The sequence below is a fragment of the Drosophila busckii genome, chromosome 3R (assembly GCF_011750605.1).
Source record: "Drosophila busckii strain San Diego stock center, stock number 13000-0081.31 chromosome 3R, ASM1175060v1, whole genome shotgun sequence".
Classification (NCBI taxonomy): Eukaryota; Metazoa; Arthropoda; class Insecta; order Diptera; family Drosophilidae; genus Drosophila; species Drosophila busckii.
In genome coordinates this window covers 19387053-19406592 of record NC_046607.1, presented here as the reverse complement: position 1 = coordinate 19406592, position 19540 = coordinate 19387053, and the positions used below count along the sequence as shown (strand labels likewise).

Sequence of the window (19540 nt, the reverse complement as noted above, 5' to 3'; positions counted from 1 at the left end):
AGTTTGGCACTATAGTATGTCAGTTTGCCAAAGCGTATTATGGCCCAATCGCTTTAAATCCTGTTTTGGTGTTACAGCGTGAAGACGCACCCTGCTAATCATGTAATAGGCAAATTTATTGCAGCCAAAATGAACTAAGACTAATATACGCTTTAAATTGGCAGCAGCAGATTATATTTTATATAGCTTAAAAAATTTATAATTGCGTGATTTTAAAATACGCGCGCTCACATGTAAGAAGATACTTGTTGTGGCGGCTGGTCGATAGCTCTTAGTATTTCACCTGTTGATATCGATAGTGGCAACGATAGTTTCACCATAATAACTTAACACTGTTAACAAGTGTTAAGAGCTCATTAAATAAATGAAAACATAAATAAACTCATATAGACACAAATCGGCTTAAAAATGGTAAATCTTAAGCATTCTGCTGCTTATTTGTATCGGCAATATGAGCTGGCGACCTGTATCAACATGTTCGAGCCGTGGGAAAAGAAATTAATCAGTAAGTAATTGCAAAACAATGCCAAGAGCTTTGTTGTTTTAGAGTTTCTTGGCAGACGTCGGCGGTCGGGTGGTAAGCCAAAGCTATTGAGATTATCGGTCAACAGCACCCGGTTACACCCCTACGGCACATTTGTTACTATCCGCTTTCCACACACACACAACATCTACTAATTATTTATTGTTATTTTGCAGACGGATTCGTGTTAATCATGTTGACACTTGTTATTTTCTCAAGTTGCGTCTATCTGCCCAGCTATATGGGCTCGCTGCTGGAGGTCATAACGCCAACTAGTTGGCCAAGTAGCCAGCCGGCAGGAACTGGTTTCATGTCTCAAAAGATGCGCAGCATTTAGAATTTGAAATGGGAACACGCTCTCCGGAGCAGCAATATCAACACCCAATAGTTTAATTAGACGCTTTAAATACTCCCGCAAATGGATAACTATAGTTTAATGCAAATGGTTTGTGATTTACTTTAATTTTGTCAAAATCTGTAAATACTTAAATGTGCCAACCAAAAAACCAACAGCAAACTGTGTAATGACTTTTCTATATTTGAAGCAGAGATATATGCCTTCCAAGATGCGCAGCAAGGAGGTATTGAAGAAAAGGCTAACCAGGCCACCAACTGCAACTGCAAAAGGCACAAGACAGTTAGTAGCAGGAGTATGGAAGAAAATATGTAACTTACTTAACAAGTCCAGATTGGATTTAGCTACGCGACGCACGTAGCGCTGAGTTGGCAGCTCTATGAGAGCCACATGTATATCAGAAGCCTCGCGCTCAGCTTCTTGATTGCTGGAAAATAACATATATAATTTAATTGTTATTAATCTAAGTTGTATACGCACTCATCTGCTGTATTGTGTATAATATTGTACTCGGGCTCTTCGCAGGAGCTCATGCACTCGCAAGACTTGCGCTCCGCCAAGACTCTGTCATGATTGTTGGTCAGGCAAATGAGTCCACGATAATCACAGACGGGCAGCAAGTTGCTGCTGGACATGGCCATAAAATGGCTGGTGCAGTTGCAATACAGCAAGTGCTTAGCTACAGTGCAGTCAATAATGCAGCCAGAGTAGCTGTAGAATTCATATAAGCCCAAACCCTCAGGCAAGTGCTCATTGCTATAACGACAGCGTCGCTGCTCCGGACTCAGCTCATTCACGCTCTCATGATTGTAGACTTCAATCACATTTAGTATAATCTCCTTATAGCTGCCCAGCAGCACTGTATCCCTGACCATGCCCTCGGCAAAGGGAAACGGTATATCGATGGGCGCATGCACATGCAATTGTATATCCGCTGCAGCATGAAACTTTAAATGTCCAGCGCCAGTTTGACGATTGTTTTTGTACTGTGCCAAGTATGACTTATGTGCCTGATTAGAGTTGAAGGAGTAACAAACGCCGTACTCTGTATGCAGTGGCAAAAACTGATCGCAGCAGTCGAATATATGATTCAGATAGCTGCATTCTATAATAAGCTCATGACACTTGGAACGAAACTAAAAGCAAGCATAAAGATAAAGACTATTATAACTAAGATAGCGCATATATAGCTACCACTTCCAGCAGCATGGTGAAGTTGTCTGGACAGGGCAGACGATGGCAGTTTTCACAGCTTATGCAAATGCCCCTGAAGAAGGCAATGTCGCTTATAAAATCATCTATGTGTAGCTCATGCTCAATGCCAAAGTGTGAATCACTCAAGTCCCAAATCTTTTCGGAATTGTACAGCTCGCAAACAGTTATAGCTGGAAATGTGGTGTTCCAGTTGAGACTGCAATGCAAATATTTAAGCTGGGCAGTACTTTAAGTTATTACAAGTACTTACTAAATTGTATCCAAATTAAAGGACACCGAGGAGGAAACAAAACTCTTTAGCAGCGACCTAGATACAGACGCTATGAACGGTATGCTTATGCCAAGTGTTACAACATAGAATAACCTAAATTTCTATATACATAAATATACATAGTATATAAGTAACTTGGCTTATTTACCCTTTTAAGGCCAAAGGCAAATAGCGTATCCAGTTCATATTGTTGCGCTTACAACAAAGGCTCAAATGCTACTGCCTGACGGGACCTGGTTGAACAATGGCCAGCCTTTGTGCAGATAAAATCTACATATTGTTTTCATAGTCGTCCATTTAGACTGCTTAGTGTATAGGCGTGCTTTTTATGATTTATTGGCTACAGTCACAGTTCTAATTGTTTAAGCAAGTAGTAATCAAAACCGCATGTAGATACATGTGTTTATAGCTTGCCAGCTCTTATAGAAATTAAACTTACAATTAGCTAGTTTGACGGCGCCAGCGAGAACGGCGGGACTTCCCCTAAGCTTAATGCGCTACCAAGCCACCGCCTGTGGTTTCGTTCTGATGTGAAATTATTCGCCTGCTACTATGTGCTACGCTTAGTTTAGTCGTCGATTGTAAATTAATTTAAAGCATATAAAACCGCAAATTATTGCATGCCATTGATATTAATCAATGTTAAGGAATCTGAATCACAATTTCCACATCAGCATGCAACAGAAGTTAAGATAGCTGCTGGCAACGACCCGGATCGCAGTAAATAAACTTTGTTATGATTCATGCCGATTAACATACTTAAGAGACTTTAATTAAATATGATAAGCATAGCTTTAGCTTCGCTAAATAAAAAAACCGCAATCGCATGTGCAGGGCTGGGTCGCATTTGAATTGTATTAAATTTAGTTCACAAACGTTTAAGTAGTAATAACAACTTAATTTCTTGTGATTTTTTCTCTGTGAATCACTTTGTATCTGAATTTCATGATTAGAGGGAAATAGTGAATCACATTAAGTCTGATAAAACTGCCTAATCAAAAAAAAAAAAATCAAGTTTTAATTCGAAGATTGCTTGCAGAAAAACTGCAAAGCAGCAACTAAAATACTTTCCAGGCTTAACTAAGTCTTTCATATATGCTTTGCCTAAAGAACCGCATTAAGTGCACTTAACACATTTGCTAAACATAGCTTAAGCTAATCAAGCAGTGCCTGCTGCCTATTCAGCATACCCTTAAATTATTTAGGCTTGAAAACTTATTTTTGTAATGCAGATTTATTTCATAAAACTTAAAAATAGCACAAACAATTTCTATAAATTACTATGGCAATGTCAATAATAAACTACGAATAAATATCAATTATGGTTAATTAATTAGCTGCCTCAATAAAGGTTCTGAGTAATCCAGGGCAACATGTCAATGACATTGGAGAATACGCTGGGCTGATTGCGATTGGTGCCGCAACGTCTGCCGCCAAAGCTAACAATGCCGTATTGCACATAGCGTATGGTTTCCTTGAAAGCATTGCGGAAGAAGACGGGACCACCGGAGTCGCCACGGCAAGTGTGTAATATGCCCTCACCAACAGCGCAGATATGATTTTCAGTAACTGGAGCATCAATGAAATAATTGCGGCAAACGTTTAGATCCTGACGCTTGACTACTGCCTTGAGCAGCACTGAGGAGGCGACGTCCTTTTCAGTTCTGCCCCAGCCGGCGGTAAAGAAGCTCTGATCGTAAGCTATGTCCTTTGAGTTGGCATCAATGGGCAGACAAACTGGCTTAATGTGTTGCTTGAACTTGACAGGGCGATCCAGCTTAAGCAGCGCTATGTCGTAGTTAATAGTGTTTTCCTTATAGCTGGGATGCTGACGTATTTCACTAATGCCATACTCCTCATAGGGCGGCAGGCACTCGCGACGACGCCCGCCAAGATACTGACAATCCTCCTCGGTGTCCAGATTGTGCTCACCCAAGCGCACACCAATGCTGCAAGGCAAGATTTTTATTAGTAACTGTAGCATTAGCAATTTAAGAGTTCACTTACATTTTGCCGCTGGCTACGCAATGCGCTGCTGTCAATACAAACTGATCACTGATGAGACTGCCACCGCAAAGAAAGGGACGCCCAGTGGTCTCATACTTCAGCAGCGCCAGCCAAGGAAATTCACCAATTCTGGTGACTTCACCACCGCTTAATTTGATGTTGGACTTTTTACCACAATCTGTTACCGAATTGAGCAGCGCCATGCCGCTGGGATCAATGCGTTTCAAGTCCATGGTAGCCTGACGAACAGTAACTGGTGCCTTAGTTCTAGCTGTGCTTGGTCCGCCGGAATTGCCACCGCTTTGAGCTGATATAACTGCACGCGTAGGACAGCACAGATGAAAAACCTAAGCAAACAGTAATAATTAGCAAGGCTTTAGTTTAAATGCAGTTTAGTTTCACTTACATTTTGTGAGCCGGCCGCATTGCAAGCCATCTGTCTTAGCTGAGTCTGAATTGCTCTTGGCACATTGCTGCCGTAGGTGGCCTGCAGATCCAGCACAAACTGACATTGCAGTGCGGGCACACAGTAGCCCAGCTCGTCAATGGGCGTATGACAGCTATTGTCCGACTCTGTAAATAAAATGTTTAGCTTAGAGCATTGGGCTAACTTGTTTGGCTGGTTATAAGCACGTCTCAATACAATTAATTATTAATTATATATAGACAGATGCATGTTTCTATATTATATAACTTTTACTTACGCGTCAACACAAGTTCTGGTGCTAGCAGCATCAAAGCCAAACTGCCTATAATTAGTAACTGCATCCTGCACTTTTTGCTTCTAGGCCTTTAAATGTTGATGTTTTGCTAAGTTGGCGCTTCGCTTTGCGTTTGTTATTCCAAGTCGCACGCTCGCCTAAGAATGAGAGACAGTTCGTCGTGTGCCGCGCTTATGTACTCCAAGTTCGCGTGCTGGGGCGACTGCTGCTTATTAATATATACATCATACAATTAAAAGCCCCACAGATGCGATGCTATGCTTTGTGTTCGGTTTTCTAAAATTGTACACCAACTGGTTCTCGTTCTCGATGTCGTTGTCATTGTCGTTCTCCGTGTCTCTGGGCATTAGCACGTGCGTTCTCCGCTTGGACCTGTTTGAGACAGACGCTGGAGATTGCCACTTTCTGTGCGTTGGACTCGGTTGCAATTGTTGTAAATACGTAAATGTATACAAATGTCAATTGAGGCTGAGAGCGTGGGAAAAACGATTAAATTCCAGAAAACCCCTCAGTGCGCACTTATTTATGATATCAATCACTCTGTGTTTCTCTCATTATTTGTCTTTGTCTGCATACATTTGGCTTTGACTGTTAAGCCTAGGTGTGTCTTGTGTGGTGATTTTTTGCAGCTACTGGATTAATAACTTTTAATTGACATCGTAAGTTTCCCCATCTACCCAGAAGTGCTCTTGATGTTTTTATACACTTAGCTAATTTAATGAATGAAATCAGTAAATATTCATCTCGTTTTTTAATTTCAATTGAATTGTATCTTTCTGCTGAATTTGTTGCTGTTTTTTATATAAAATTGACAAAATTCTTGGTAAAGTATATTTCAAAGTCGTTCTCATTTGACTTCTGCTTTTTTATATCTATAAATAAATGCATGTATATCATGGAAATCCCAATCATGGAAGCCCGACAACTTTTTTTTATATATATAAAATAAATTTTTTTTTAGCAAATCATAAAATGTCAACTCCTGTTTGATATGCCTTTATTAGCTTAATAAATTCCCCGAAATTTTGATGAGTGTATAGAGATTTGAACAAGCCTTACCGTAAGCAAATGTCAATTACTTCGAGTACCAAACAAGGTCATGTGTCAAAATGTTTTTTTAAGTGTTAATAACATAAGAAAACATTTGGCAACTAATTGAATGGCGAGCTAAGAAGCTTCTAATAACAATAACAGCGGTACTCACGATTTTCCAGGTACATTACTCATCACTATTGCATATTCATAAGATAAATAAAATATGTATTTAATAAGCGTTTAATATTTGTTGTTTGTTAATAAATCTAACGCACACGCCAAGTGTGATTTAATCAAAACAGTTATGACGCAGGCAGGCAGTAATATAATATAATATATGTATTAGCTGCTGTCATTAACCTAAGGCTAAGATGTCAATAAGCCAAGCTTCTTAACGGTATTTCTGTGGCAGCAGCTTTAAGTGTTGCAAACTGTTTAAAGTAACGAACAAGCTGCAGCTTTAAATTGCAACAATAGCTTTTAGCCAAGACACAAACCAGATGCATGCTGTTCGATCGCTTTGAACTTTGAAAATACAACGACAGTTTGATTGACAATAACAGCGACCACAAATTGCCGTTAATGGCAAATAAAAAGCGCAGAATTTTGTTTTGTGTTTATATTTTAATTAATTGTTAAGCTAAAAATAACTTTTGGTGAAGAAAGACTTACACAAAAGAATTTTTAAAGATGAAGTAAGCGATATGTTCGTCAAGTCAGTCAGCCGGCTGATCGAATCTCTGGCCTGTGAGACAAACAATATAGACACACACACAAGCAAAGATAGTTGTTGGTAAGCTGTTAAACCGGTAATTTTACACAAGTCAACAAAGTTGTCTCATTCTTAGCAGGGCACTGTGTTAGTGCAAAAACTGTCGATCAGTTGTGCAGCTGAGAGAGCGCGAGAGCGCACGTGAGATCATAAAATATGGCATCCACAAAGACTTCAAGCTGTTTACCTGCTAGACACCTTCCATATGTTAGCCAGCAACAGGTAGATTCACGCTCTGAGCGCCGCTGAGCGCACAGAGAGCGGCGCAATCTTGAGCGAGAGAGAGAGAGAGAGAGCGTTACAAGTTGAAGACATTCGAAGTTTCCACGTCGTCGTTGGCATTTATTGCACAGTGAGACGCCGTCGGGTGTAGAAGTCTCGAACGGATCGAGTTACTTATCAAAACGTTTCATTAAGCATAAAACAAAAAGCAAAAGTTTGTGTTACAACATTTTACAATAAATTGCAACGATCAGCAAGCTGCAAATCGAACAGGGTGTCAATCGAACTGCAATCTTGGGGCATGGAACCAACAGCAATGTGCAAAACGGCAGCGCAACAACTTAGAATACCCTGACGCCATATTTGTTTTTTTATTCAAAACCTTACGCTTGCTTGTGCGTGTACGTGTACGTGTGTGTGTCTATTGTGTGAGTGTGAGAGCAGCGCGTATTGAGGCACAAATATACAACAACAACAAATTAATTTAAATACAAAAAGAAAAGTTAAACAAAAGCGTAGCTCACACACAAAAGTTCTACAACGAAGCAGCGAAGAAAGATTCCCAGTCAACGTGTGTAGTGCGCTATTATGTATCTGTGTGTGTGCAGCTGTATGTGTTAGTGCATGGGTATGCGTAAATTGCTGGTGAATGCGACTGTCTCGCCTGTGTAAGAAATATCCGCTTACCTAAGCGCACAAATTCTCTCGCGACGGCTTAAGAACCAAACACGTAAACACAGCAATACACCAACACCAACACACACACACACACGCTCCAGACATATGTATGCATGTATGTGTCTGTGTTTGGACGTGGCTAACATATAAAGCAAAACCAGAAATTCCACATTGCTTGCTGTCGGGTCGCGTTGCGCGCCTACGTAACGTAACCAAACGCGACGTAAGACGTTAGATTGTTGTTGTTATCACTGTCATTGTTGTTGTTGTTGTTGTTGAGAAATGGGCGACTCCACGCCCATTTGCCGCTGCCGCGTGCTGTACTTGGGCAGCGCTGTGCCACGCCAAAGCAAGGACGGCCTGCAGGGCATACAGGAGCCGCTGCGCAGTCTTTATCCCTCGGAGGGCGCTGTGGGCGCCAAGGGAATCGATAGCTGGCTGAGCGTCTGGTCGAACGGCATACTGCTGGAGAATGTGGACGAGAATCTGAAGCAGATTACACGCTTCTTTCCCATTGAGTCGCTGCACTATTGCGCTGCAGTGCGTCAAGTGCTGATACCGGAGCGCGGCAATGCTCATCCGGAGCCAAAGTTCTTGCCGCTGGACTCGCCATTTGCGCGCATGCCACGCGCCCAGCACCCGCCCATCTTTGCTGCCATCTTGCGCCGCACCACGGGCATCAAAGTGCTCGAGTGTCATGTCTTCATATGCAAACGCGAGGCGGCCGCCAACGCTCTAGTCAGATGCTGTTTTCATGCCTATGCGGACAACTCCTATGCACGCCAGCTGGAAACGGGCAGTAATGGCGGTGGCGCTGGTGGCGGCAGCAGCGTCTACGGGACGCTCAAAAGCGCCGCTGGCAGCAAATCGAATGGCGACTTAACCAGCATTGGCTTGAGCAATGGCAATGCTAATGGTCAGCTGCATCATCATCATCATTTGGCCGGACAGAACAGCTGGAGATCGCGTGCGGGCAGCACCACAACGCTCAACAGTCTGGGACGCCAATCCAATGGGCATGCCTTGAATGGCTCCGCGCTGGGCATGAATGGCACTGGCAGCACGGGCAGCGCTGCCGAGGGTTACACATCAGTCAAGAATTGTAAGTAGCGCATGCAAGTTCGTTGCCTAAGTCTTTCGTTTCTTTTTTGTTTTTGCGCTGAGAACCAATAATTTAGCTAGCGCCCTTTGCTTAACTGTGCTTGTCACTGCTAATTAGCTTGCATGTGAACACAACGACCGAACTGTTAGTAACTGTCACGCCCGCCGCCCGCTCTCCCCCCGCTAACTTAACTTTGCTTTAATTAATGTGCGCAATGACAACAGCAGTTATTAAATATTTTATCAGGCAAATTGCTGAGAGTTGTGCCTCACCTTGAATGGCAAAACAACAACAATAAAAATAGAAAATGTTGTCACAAGGCATGCAAAGCAATGTAACATTTTTTATTATCGACAGACAAAGCATTTGTCTTTCATTTTTATTATTATATATTTTAAACACTTTCCACTTATTTAAATTTGTAGTCGACAACATAGTTGTAGCTAAGTTATGCTAATTAGCATATACAAATTGCCAAAGTTGTGGAAAGCAGTGGACAGCGCATATATCGCTGGCTAGCGATCAAACAATCTCCAAGCAAATTAGTCACATTACGCTTTCGACTCGCACAGACAAAACTCCTCCCTGCTGCTGCTGCTGCTGAAACATTAAAATTGCCTGCATATAACGACTAGAAAATATTAAACCGAACTACTTTCCAATGCAAATTACACTCGCTCTGGCCATGGAAAGGAAATTACTTGGATTTTTAACATTTCTGCGTCTTCATCAAAAGTAAACATGCAAATCAAGTGACTTTGCTGGATTTATAGCTAATTAATGACGTATCTCAACTTGAAGCAATTGCATGCCGCCAGCTCATTTATAATGCCTCAAAGTTGCTTCCACGCTGGGGTCAGCCAGACAAACAGGAACTGTGGTCGCGTGCAGATTAGTTTGCCACGCCGGGGTCAAAGCCAAGTGGGAGTAGGGGAACGACACAGGCAAACACATGCATGTGACTTGTGATTGAGATGAACGCGTGAGAAAATTTTGGGCACAGGGCCTTATGACGGGTTTTTCATTCGGGTTTTGTGTATCTCTGAGTTGAGCTGCACTGAGCTGAGCTTTGGGCGCTGCTTGACGCTACTTTCATGTTTCAGCTGACGCTAAGTGGTTGGCAAGCTAAGTGTGAAATCAGCAAAAGGTAGAGACAAACGCGTGACTGACTCAGAGAGCGAGAGAGTCGAACAGCCAACAGCTGTATTCTGACATTGCTGAGCGTGTGAGCAAGTGAAACTTTATTTAGTTATGATAACATCTGTAGCTCTATACAGATGTATGTGTGTATTTGTTTTGTTGACGTGTTTTTGAGCTTTTCTATTAATTAACATTGTTAATTTGCTTGCAAGATTAAGGCTGCTCGACGTTGCATTGTTTACTTGGCATTTGCCACACTTTTCCATACTAAAAATTGAGGTTGTGTCGGCAACTCAAATTAGAGCTCTCTCAGCTAATTGTATCTCTCGCTTTATAGCATGGCATATGCATTGCTTTTAATTTCAATTCATTAAACTCAATTCCATTGACACGAAAGTGTGCTAAGTGCTTTGGCTTTAACAATAGCAAAAGCCGCCGCGCTTCGACACGCCTTAAAGTTGTTCAAGTTGCAAACAAGTTTGACATTGATTAAAGCAGAAAAAGTGCAAACAAAATGTTTAACAAATATTTTAAGCTAACATTTTTGCATAATGCTGATTTGCATGCTGAGTTGTCTGAACTTTTAGCAGCTTAATTAAAATACTTTAAGCAGCGCTTGAGTTAAGCAATTATTAAAATGAAACTTATTAATTGGCTAGCTGCATTTTCCTGTTCCTCATCGTGCAACAATTTGCTGACCACTTGACCATGACTGATATATTGAACTGTGGCAGCGGCGCGAGGGGCAAACAGCAGCAGCCGGCATCAACTGCAACTTCCGCTGGCAGCAGCAGCAGCAGCATTTACAAGTGGGAGCGGCAGCAGCAGCGGCAGCAGCACTTTAACATTTTTTTGCTGCTATTACGAGCATCCGTGGCAACAACAAAATGCTGCCTCTGCTGCTGCTGCTGCATAATAATTATGCAAAGCAGGCTAAGAGCAAGCGACTGCATTTGAGTGGTAAATCAAGCGACTGGCAAGGCACATTAACCGAAATCCAGTTGCAGTTGAATGACTTGAGCCACATAGCAATGTTGCATGCAGCTTACAGAGACTTGCAACATAGTTGAGTTATTTCTGCTATTGCTGCTGCTGTTGTTGTTGTGGTTGTGGTTTTGTTTTTGATTATAGACAGCTTAAATTTGTTTATTAAGCCGCTTGCTGTGAGCTTAGTTTAGTTTAATTATAACTTTAACTGCTGCTGCTGACACAATTTACAAATAACTATGCAAGATTAGAAGCTAACAAAACGGATTTCCCTTTTGTCAATTTTTAGTAGAGGAAACTTAAATCTAGAGAGCAGCACGAACATCTGCGATTGTCACGTAGTGGCAACAATTGCTTGGAAGATTTCACTCAAGTCAGCGAGCGAGCCCAGCAGCCCTCAATGCATATCAATATGAAATATATAGCATCTATATATAGTAGACTATAGTGTGGGTTTATTGGGCTGCAATTACTCATTCAACTGGCATGTTGGCGTCGCAACGCTGCGACCTAGTTCAACTTTTTTTTTTTTTTGGTTTTTTGGGCGCTGCAGCTGTGTGCCTGTTGCATTTGTAAAATGGCAAAGCCAACAATGAAATAAAATTCCGCGCGCAAAAGCAAACAAAAATCGCAAACTGCAGGCGCAGTTTTGTTTTGTTTTGGGCTCTTGGCACTCCCCCAAGCGGCGTTTTGGGTTTTGGAATGTGCGCTTAAATGCCAAAAACAAAAAGTCTTGTTGCTATTTTGGGGCCAAGCATTGAGCGTTTATTACGTCTCTTTGGCCAGCTATCTAGCGCTTGGCTTAACGTGGAAATACAATTTTCACGCACGCATGCGCCGCGCTGCTGCTGCTGCACTCGCCACATTAAGTGAGAGTATCAATTTTACTTTTCGTTAGCTTTAAACTGTTGCTCGACTTATGACATAAGCAGCGGCAGCGCCGTTCGGTGATGCGGGGCAACGCGAAGTGTAGGCTTAAACTTGTTGAAATTATGGCGCGTAATTAACTGCAAAGAAAATGGTAAACAAAATGTAGAGGGGAAAAGAAAATGGTTAAACAATTAAAAAATCAACTTCCATGCGAAATTAGCTTCAAATTGCAGCCGTAATTATATTTTTGCATTTTGCACTAAAAGGCATTTGATTCCGACTTCCGCTATAGCGAGCGCAAGCGCGAACGTTTACGCAGATTACGGCGTAGCCTGCGAGGTAAAAGTAAACAGTTAACAAGCGTTTAGCATTTAGCCAACAAGGTGAAATCGTCAATGCAGTTTCACTTAAGATACACACAAGTCTATAACATAGCTCTCTGGGTTGATCAACAAGTCATGTTTATGGCTTAAGCTTAAGGCAGGCTAAGGGTAAAGAGAAATGAAATATCTAAATTAAATATAATTGGCAGTCATATAATAAATAATAAACTCTAAAATTGTGCTGCAATTTTTGTAAATAATTTATAGCGCATAAAACCTAAAATATAACACAACAATTTATACACTGAATTGCTTAATAACAGCAATGTTTTCTTTCTATCTTTGTTATTCCCCTAACCAACAGTTTGCATTAATTGTGGCCTAAAACTTTGCTGACTAATTTCCCTTTAAACATAACAAATTTGTTTAAATACTTTTTTGTGCAGATAACTCCAAAATTGAATACAAGCAATATCCATTTATTTAATTATTTATCTATCTACATATCGCTGTCATGTCGTTTTGGTTTTTAATTAAAAGCCCGCATAGTCTAATTTACATTAACAAATTCAGTTTCTTCTAGAAATTTATGTTAAGTATTAAATTTATAAGCCTCATTAAGAAATTCACTTTCTGCTTTAGTTTTGACTGCGCCCAAAAATGAAAGTGGCTGAGCCATCGATTAAAGTTTTGGCTGCTAATGTAGCGCAGCTTAACTTTGGCATTTGACCCTGTGAGCAGCTTAATTGTGTTACAAAGATTTACAACTGTTGTCGCTCTCAATTTCAACTTCAACTTCAGACTTTAAACAGTAGAGAGAAAGGTCAATAGACCCCAATGCGACCACAAAGCAAACAGTAGAATAACTAAAAAAAATGTTAAAAAAAAATAGCAGAAGTTGTAGCCACACCAAATTATGGCATGGCTAAGCAGCCAGAGCGACAAAAAAAGAGAGAGAGAGAGAGAGAGAGGAAGAAAGCAGCTAGCAAGAAAAAAAAAACTTAGACTGACTCGTCGCTTTGTCGTCTACAACGAACCGGACTATGGCCAAGTTAAAAGCTTTTGGGTGGGGTTGACTGGGCGCTGGCTTGTTTTTTTTTTGTAGTTTTTGTGGCCAAGCTGCAGGTGTAGCCAGCTCGTTCAAGTTATTAAATTACCGTTATTTATTACAAAACCGTTTGTAGCCGTTGGCTGCCATGGCCCCAAATGCGTTTGCAGAACGGCGACACAAGCTGAAGGTTGACAGTAACTTATGCTTAACCGTAGTCGAGTGTGTATCTATGAAATGTAAATGTATCTGTAGCTGTTGCTGTTGCTTGACCAAGGCGTTGCTCAAATCGAAGCGCGTTCAATTGCCACACAATTGGTTCATTTGAATGCGACTGCTGTCAGTCTGTCTGTCAGCTTGTGGCGATCTTGGCCCATTTATTTTGTTAACAAAAAACGTTTTTGGTTTAGACGCGCTTCGCTAATTTTCGAGCACTTTAAATGCCATTTGCCTAAGCCGCGCGCGTGAATCAGCGCTTTGGGTAATGCGAGACAAGTGCGCGAACCCCACCTAACCCTCGTCTCTAGCTAACTCGGCAGTCATTGTATATTGATAGCCAGCTGGGCAGCATCCATTGGGCGCGAAGGTCAACCAGTTAAAACCCAACACGCGTTCAAAGTCTGCGCTGCAAGCTTCAAAGAGCGCGCGTTCTAGAAATATCAAAGACTGACAATATTTATATATTTTTAGTTATATAATATTTGCCTTACATTTAATATTGTTAAGCTTGTTGTTGTATTTAATTGATTTTGTTTATATTACGCATATGCAACTTAGACTAATTTCTGTATTTACACTTTGCTTGCAGTTTATGGCAGCAGCGCTGATCTGAATGTCACCGTCGACGATGGCGAAGCTTCTATGTACAATGGCGATGAGAATCACAAAGTCTGGAGCGGCTCACAGGATCAGCTGGACAGCATTGGCGCTGTCGAGAGTCCCTATGAGCTGTTCTCAGGCAACACTTCGACGCTGGGCAGACCGCTGCGTGCGCGTCAGATAAGCACGCCCATTGATGTGCCACCGCCGCCGGTGAGGGAGGAGCGCAAAACGAAGCGAAGCGACAAGAAGTCATCCAAGTCAAGCGGCAGCCAAAGTCTGTCCGGCACGCTAATCAGACCAAAGCCCATGCATCCAGCTGCCATGCAACGTGCGCAGCTGCATGCCGCACACGCCGGACATGCAGCAGGCAGCGTCATCTACGGCCCCATCAGCGGTCCACCGCATGCTGCACGTCAATATCACACAATCAGTCATCGCGGCTTTCCGCCGGGTCCGCCACAAGGACCGCCGGGACCGCCGCATCACGCCATGCAGCAGCATCATCATCAGCATCAGCAGCACATGTTGCATATGCAGCACGCACAGCAAATGGCGGGCATGCCGCCGCTGCAGCTGCCCATGATGCTGCCACAGCAGTATGCAACGTTGCAGCCGGCGCGCTCCACCAGCAAAAAGAAGAAGAAGGACAAGAAGAACGGCGTAGGCGGCATGCCAGTGGGCATGCCCATAGTGCCGCCCATCTATGCGTATCATCAGCAGCAGGCAATGGGCGTGCCGCCGCCACCTGGCATGGCGCAGTCGCTGATCAACGAACCGCGTGCGCTAAGCATGTCCAGCCGCAAGCTGGCAGCATCAATGGGCAATGGGCTGGATGATTCCGGCAATTCAGGCGCCGAGTCGCCCTCACCCGGCGGCACTGGCATCTATCGACGCAAAGGACACTTGAACGAGCGCGCCTTTAGCTACTCCATACGCCAGGAGCATCGCAGTCGCAGTCATGGCTCGCTGGCCAGCCTGCAGTTCAATCCGCCTGATATGAAAAAGGAGCGTGAAATTGCGCAAATGGTCGCCGGCCTGGACCTCAACGACGGCGAGCGTCGCCAGCTGGGACCACCTGGTCCAGCGACGCTGCAACGCAAACAGGCAGCCATGATGAATGGCAATGCTGCGCCACATCCACATCCACATGCTATCTACGGTCCACTGGGCCCGGCCAGCAGCTTTGGCAAGCCGCGCAGATAAACTTAAACTTCAACTCTAACTAACACTTGTCTGTATAAGTAGAAGTAGCGATGCTGGTCAAAGTGTTTTTAAATCTTAAATTTATAAAGGCTCTGCAGCTGGCGCTTTGCTCAAAATCAAAACGAAAATCTTACAATGAATATCGTGTGCCTTATTAGGTTTATACTTTAAGTATGTATATGTTAGGCTTTTGGCAAAAGCAAACAAAATAATACAGCCTGTAGAATAATATAAAATATATGAAAACTTGACAAACCTTTGTTACGCGCACAAATGTAACATAACGTATACTTGATATATATATATATACTTTTATTCAAAGCAAAATTATGCAAATTATATCCAAACTATTTTGTCCATATTAGTTACACATATATATAAAGCTATATGCATAAACTAAACTATGTAAAAAATTTACAAAATAAAAATGTTAACGAAATATGCAAAGTGAAATGCTATTTTTAGTTGAGGGCTTGTCTAATTGCTATGCAGCTTGCAGTTTTAATGCGCATTAGCATGCCACAGACATGTGCAACATGTGTCAACATGCATACAACAAACTGACGCTGCAACACTCCTCTAATCCCATAGCTTATGCAGATCAGACTTATGTCTCGCTGTACTTGTAAATTCCTTAACAGATTTGCATACGTCGCTGACTTGTCTGTTGTAAAATATTTCAAATGTCTGCAAGCGAAAGTTGCAGAGCTCAAAACACTTGTCGATGTTCGAAACAATAGCAGACAATAATTCTGTGAAGGGCGTGGCAGAGCGAGGCTGTCGATTTCACTTACTTCACTTGACCATCAGCAGCTTCAACTTTAACTTGCCGTTAACACTGGGTCGACTGAGCGGCTGAGATACAATTACAGATACATTGGGTAGTCGCTTATGACAATCAGTTGCATCAGCACTTTTGGCTTATGGGCTGCATAATTATAGTCTCGCTTTATGGCGCGACTTTTTGTAAGTTTATGTGCGTATTACCTAATTGGCCAGCAGGCGCTATATGTCGTATATATAATTCAAAATTGGCAGTTCCAGTTGCCAGTTGCATAAGTTAAGCCTGTATTGCAATTTAATTTAGCGCTGCCTAAACGCGTCGCTTGCCTTTTGCCAATTTTCGGCAAACGTCTCGCCTTTTTGATGATGAGGACAAGTACTCGGCAACAGCCACACAGCTTGGCATTTCTCCTGACCAGTTGTTGTAGTTGGAGCTGACTGTGTCAGCAGCACACAGTCGTTGCCGTGCTGCCGTTGGCTTTATGGAAATTCCACATTTATGCAACAAGAAAATGCGGCAAGAAATCATTTTTTTCTCGTTGTTGTTTACCAGTTTTACTGGAATACCAAGCCAAACGACTTGGGCAGCTGGTCAAGCAGCCTATAGCGTCTTTAAAACACATGCTGTACCATAAAAGAGGGCCCAGTGCCCAGCATTCATAGTCTTAAACTAAGCTTATACTCAAAATAGTTAACAGAACTTTGTTTGACACATATGCGCAACTTTAGCCTAAAATATTGCTGCGGCGCATTTGAAGCATCGGCCATAAAACGTATATCAAAAACACACCTGTTGACCACTGCTCTTTAATTATTGTTATAGAAAAAAACACAGCTTATAATCTATAGCTAGCGCGCTGCTTAACATTGTTTTATCTAGCAGCTACGTATACTTAATATAAATCACGTAGCAACTGCCAATACTTATCTGCTTGATTAAAAGTCTAAGTCGCATGTTATGGCCAAACATGCGTTAAATACAGTGCGTGCTCGCTAAAATTAACAAAATTTCTAAGTAGCAGCTGCTTAAGCTACTCAAATTTCTTGATTCATAACTTTAACTGCAATTGCTAATGCCAATTATCGACATAACACTGTTTGCTAACAAAGTAAATTTATGTTCGCTTTCTTGTGACAAATTTATGGAATAAAAAGCATTTGAGCATAAATAGCATAAACCTGTACAGCAGAGCCGCACCTGTAAGTATAAGAGTTGCCATCGCAGACATTGTTGCGATCATAGCATCCACAAGTATTGCCGGCTACGTTCCACACAGTTGTGTATTGCATGTGCTTTGGCTTCTAATGTTTACTTTGCTTGCTTTTTGCACACAGCTACAAGACGACTCTCTGTGGGTCGCCCAGCCAGCTCGGTTACTGGTTTTGGGAGTACGTATTATTATTGACAAACCTGCGGCTCAAAGCAGAGAGTTGGCTCTGGGCATTGGATTGCGGTTTGTTTATTGATAAATTCATAGATACTTTTTTTCTTCTCTATAGCTGTTAATTTGGTCTTTTATATACCAACTCTATCTCTTTCTGTCTCTTTCTGTGTGTTTGTGTGTGTGTGGTTTGGGCCATGTGCCAGTGTATTTGTGTAGTTCGATTGAATCTTTGGAATGCGGTCAATCCGGTCAGCAAATGGCATTCTTTTAGACAAGCCACATAGACGCTCAATGCGGTCAATTGTAGGCAGGGAGTTTTAGCCACTTGACACGCCAGTCTCCAACAACTTGCTCAACTTGATGCCACCTTGGCTGCAACTCAAGTGGATTAGGTAGGCAGCGTCGGCGGCGTCACACATTTAATTGAAACTATTTATCATCAATGAACTCAACAAAGAGCAGCAACCAAGTCGTGAGCAGCTGAAGCTTCAGCGCCGCTTTCTTTGTCTTTTATCTTTTGCTGTGTGGAGTTTATTAAATGTACATTTGTTTACACAGCGAGCTACCTGCTTAGAGATAATTCAATTTTCTCAGCGCTTAACAATTTAATTTTCTATTGACTTTTCACGTCAATCAGCTGTCAAGCTTCCATAACTGCATTAGCTTTGAGTTCTGCCGCGGCATATTAATAAGTCAAGCAGGGATGTTTCGTCAGCACAGGATGCGCACTATATAAGCTGATCCCAGTTGACTTTGAATTCATTCGCACCTTGAACAGCTGTAAGGATGCAGCCAAACAGTAGCAACAACTGCTTTACAGCCTGCCTTTGGCTGCTGCTCTTGGGACTTTATCTATTGCTTGTGGTGCAAACTGAAAGCGCCAGCTTGGAATCAACCAAGCAGGAATTGCAATTGCGTGAACTGGAACCCAAAACAGATAACGATGCTGGCATACCCTTGGCACGCTTCTCTGCAGGACGTCATAATCAACGCGCCATCTGGCTAGGCTCAAAACTTTATCAAGCTTCACGCTCAAAGTTACCCATGGCTTTGGATCTCTTGCTGGACAGCGCTGAAGGTGAGCGCTCCAAGCGTTTCGATGACTATGGACACATGAGATTTGGCAAGCGTGGCGGTGAGGATCAATTCGATGACTATGGACACATGAGATTTGGACGTTAAGGGACAACATATTGGGGCTTTCTAGGAATGATTTGCTTTTGTAAATAGTAATTATGCTTATATTCACGTGCATACGATATAAATACATACACACATTATATTAAATTGAAACTACAATCTAAATTTATAACTCAAAGTAAATAAAATATATTTACGCATGGAAATTGCATTTTGTCTGTTAATTAATTTAAAGCTGTAGCATACTTTTGGACAGTGTTTGATAACATAACATAGCTGGCTCCACACTTAGCAGCATTGCTCACTCACTATATAAACTGCTAACTAGTGCTGCAAGCCGCGCTGTTAATGTTAATTTTTAACAGCGCAGCTGTTAATGAAACTTTTAAGCAGCAGCTGTTAATGAAATTTGTACAGCGCAGCTGTTAGATATTCAAATTGTTGCGTGTCCATTATGTATTCTATTATTATGTAGCTATTAAACAGCGTAGAATCTATATTTAGCAGAGCGATTGTCATTTCTAAATAACAAACAAGTTATAAAGTATTAAAACTTTATAATATAATATTAAAGTTTCTGGTAAATTCTTGGTGACTAATTTAGCTTTTTAATAGTTATAAATACTTTACAATATTTTGCACATAGCTTGTTTTGCATTAATTCTGATAAATATCTAATGCTTCATAAAATATTCATTAGCATTTGCATTTAAATAGGTAGCCCAGGCACAGGTGATCCAATTTTGCTGTAAGCTATGTGCTCCCAATCAACATACACGCCCGTTTGGGATTCCCAATAGCCGAATAAACTAAATAGAGCTTGCTTGCCTCAATTGCTTGGCACAATTTCTACTTGCAGCAAGTAAAGATAAAAGAATTAAAGCTATGGTAAGGCAGGAGTCCAGCGCAACAACAAAGCCCAAAACCCGTCACTTGC

The 19540-nt window shown here is 41.9% G+C and overlaps 5 protein-coding genes across 5 annotated transcripts; 3 read left to right on the top strand and 2 right to left on the bottom strand.

The window, feature by feature from the left end:
• The first annotated feature begins 348 nt into the window (after positions 1-348).
• Positions 349-954, top strand: LOC108602579 (serine palmitoyltransferase small subunit B). Its single transcript, XM_017990717.1, has 2 exons — positions 349-505; positions 700-954. Exons 1-2 carry the CDS (start codon positions 409-411, stop codon positions 858-860), a joined length of 258 nt encoding a protein of 85 aa, XP_017846206.1. The 5' UTR covers positions 349-408; the 3' UTR covers positions 861-954.
• A 20-nt stretch (positions 955-974) lies between these two features.
• Positions 975-2550, bottom strand: LOC108601411 (pickpocket protein 19). The gene is made up of 6 exons (XM_017989309.1): positions 2513-2550; positions 2344-2457; positions 2073-2289; positions 1359-2014; positions 1199-1305; positions 975-1141 (listed from the first exon to the last, which is right to left on the bottom strand). Exons 1-6 carry the CDS (start codon positions 2548-2550, stop codon positions 978-980), a joined length of 1296 nt encoding a protein of 431 aa, XP_017844798.1. The 3' UTR covers positions 975-977.
• Positions 2551-3579: 1029 nt separating this feature from the next.
• Positions 3580-5248, bottom strand: LOC108603951 (phenoloxidase-activating factor 3). The gene is made up of 4 exons (XM_017993144.1): positions 5076-5248; positions 4778-4944; positions 4372-4718; positions 3580-4313 (listed from the first exon to the last, which is right to left on the bottom strand). Exons 1-4 carry the CDS (start codon positions 5137-5139, stop codon positions 3707-3709), a joined length of 1185 nt encoding a protein of 394 aa, XP_017848633.1. The 5' UTR covers positions 5140-5248; the 3' UTR covers positions 3580-3706.
• A 2016-nt stretch (positions 5249-7264) lies between these two features.
• Positions 7265-15641, top strand: LOC108603950. Its single transcript, XM_017993143.1, has 2 exons — positions 7265-8902; positions 14079-15641. The coding sequence occupies exons 1-2, from the start codon at positions 8083-8085 to the stop codon at positions 15293-15295; spliced, it is 2037 nt and encodes a 678-aa protein (XP_017848632.1). The 5' UTR covers positions 7265-8082; the 3' UTR covers positions 15296-15641.
• Positions 15642-18216: 2575 nt separating this feature from the next.
• Positions 18217-18736, top strand: LOC108602605 (drosulfakinins). The gene has a single exon (XM_017990743.1). It carries the CDS (start codon positions 18250-18252, stop codon positions 18643-18645), a length of 396 nt encoding a protein of 131 aa, XP_017846232.1. The 5' UTR covers positions 18217-18249; the 3' UTR covers positions 18646-18736.
• The last annotated feature ends 804 nt before the right edge of the window (positions 18737-19540 follow it).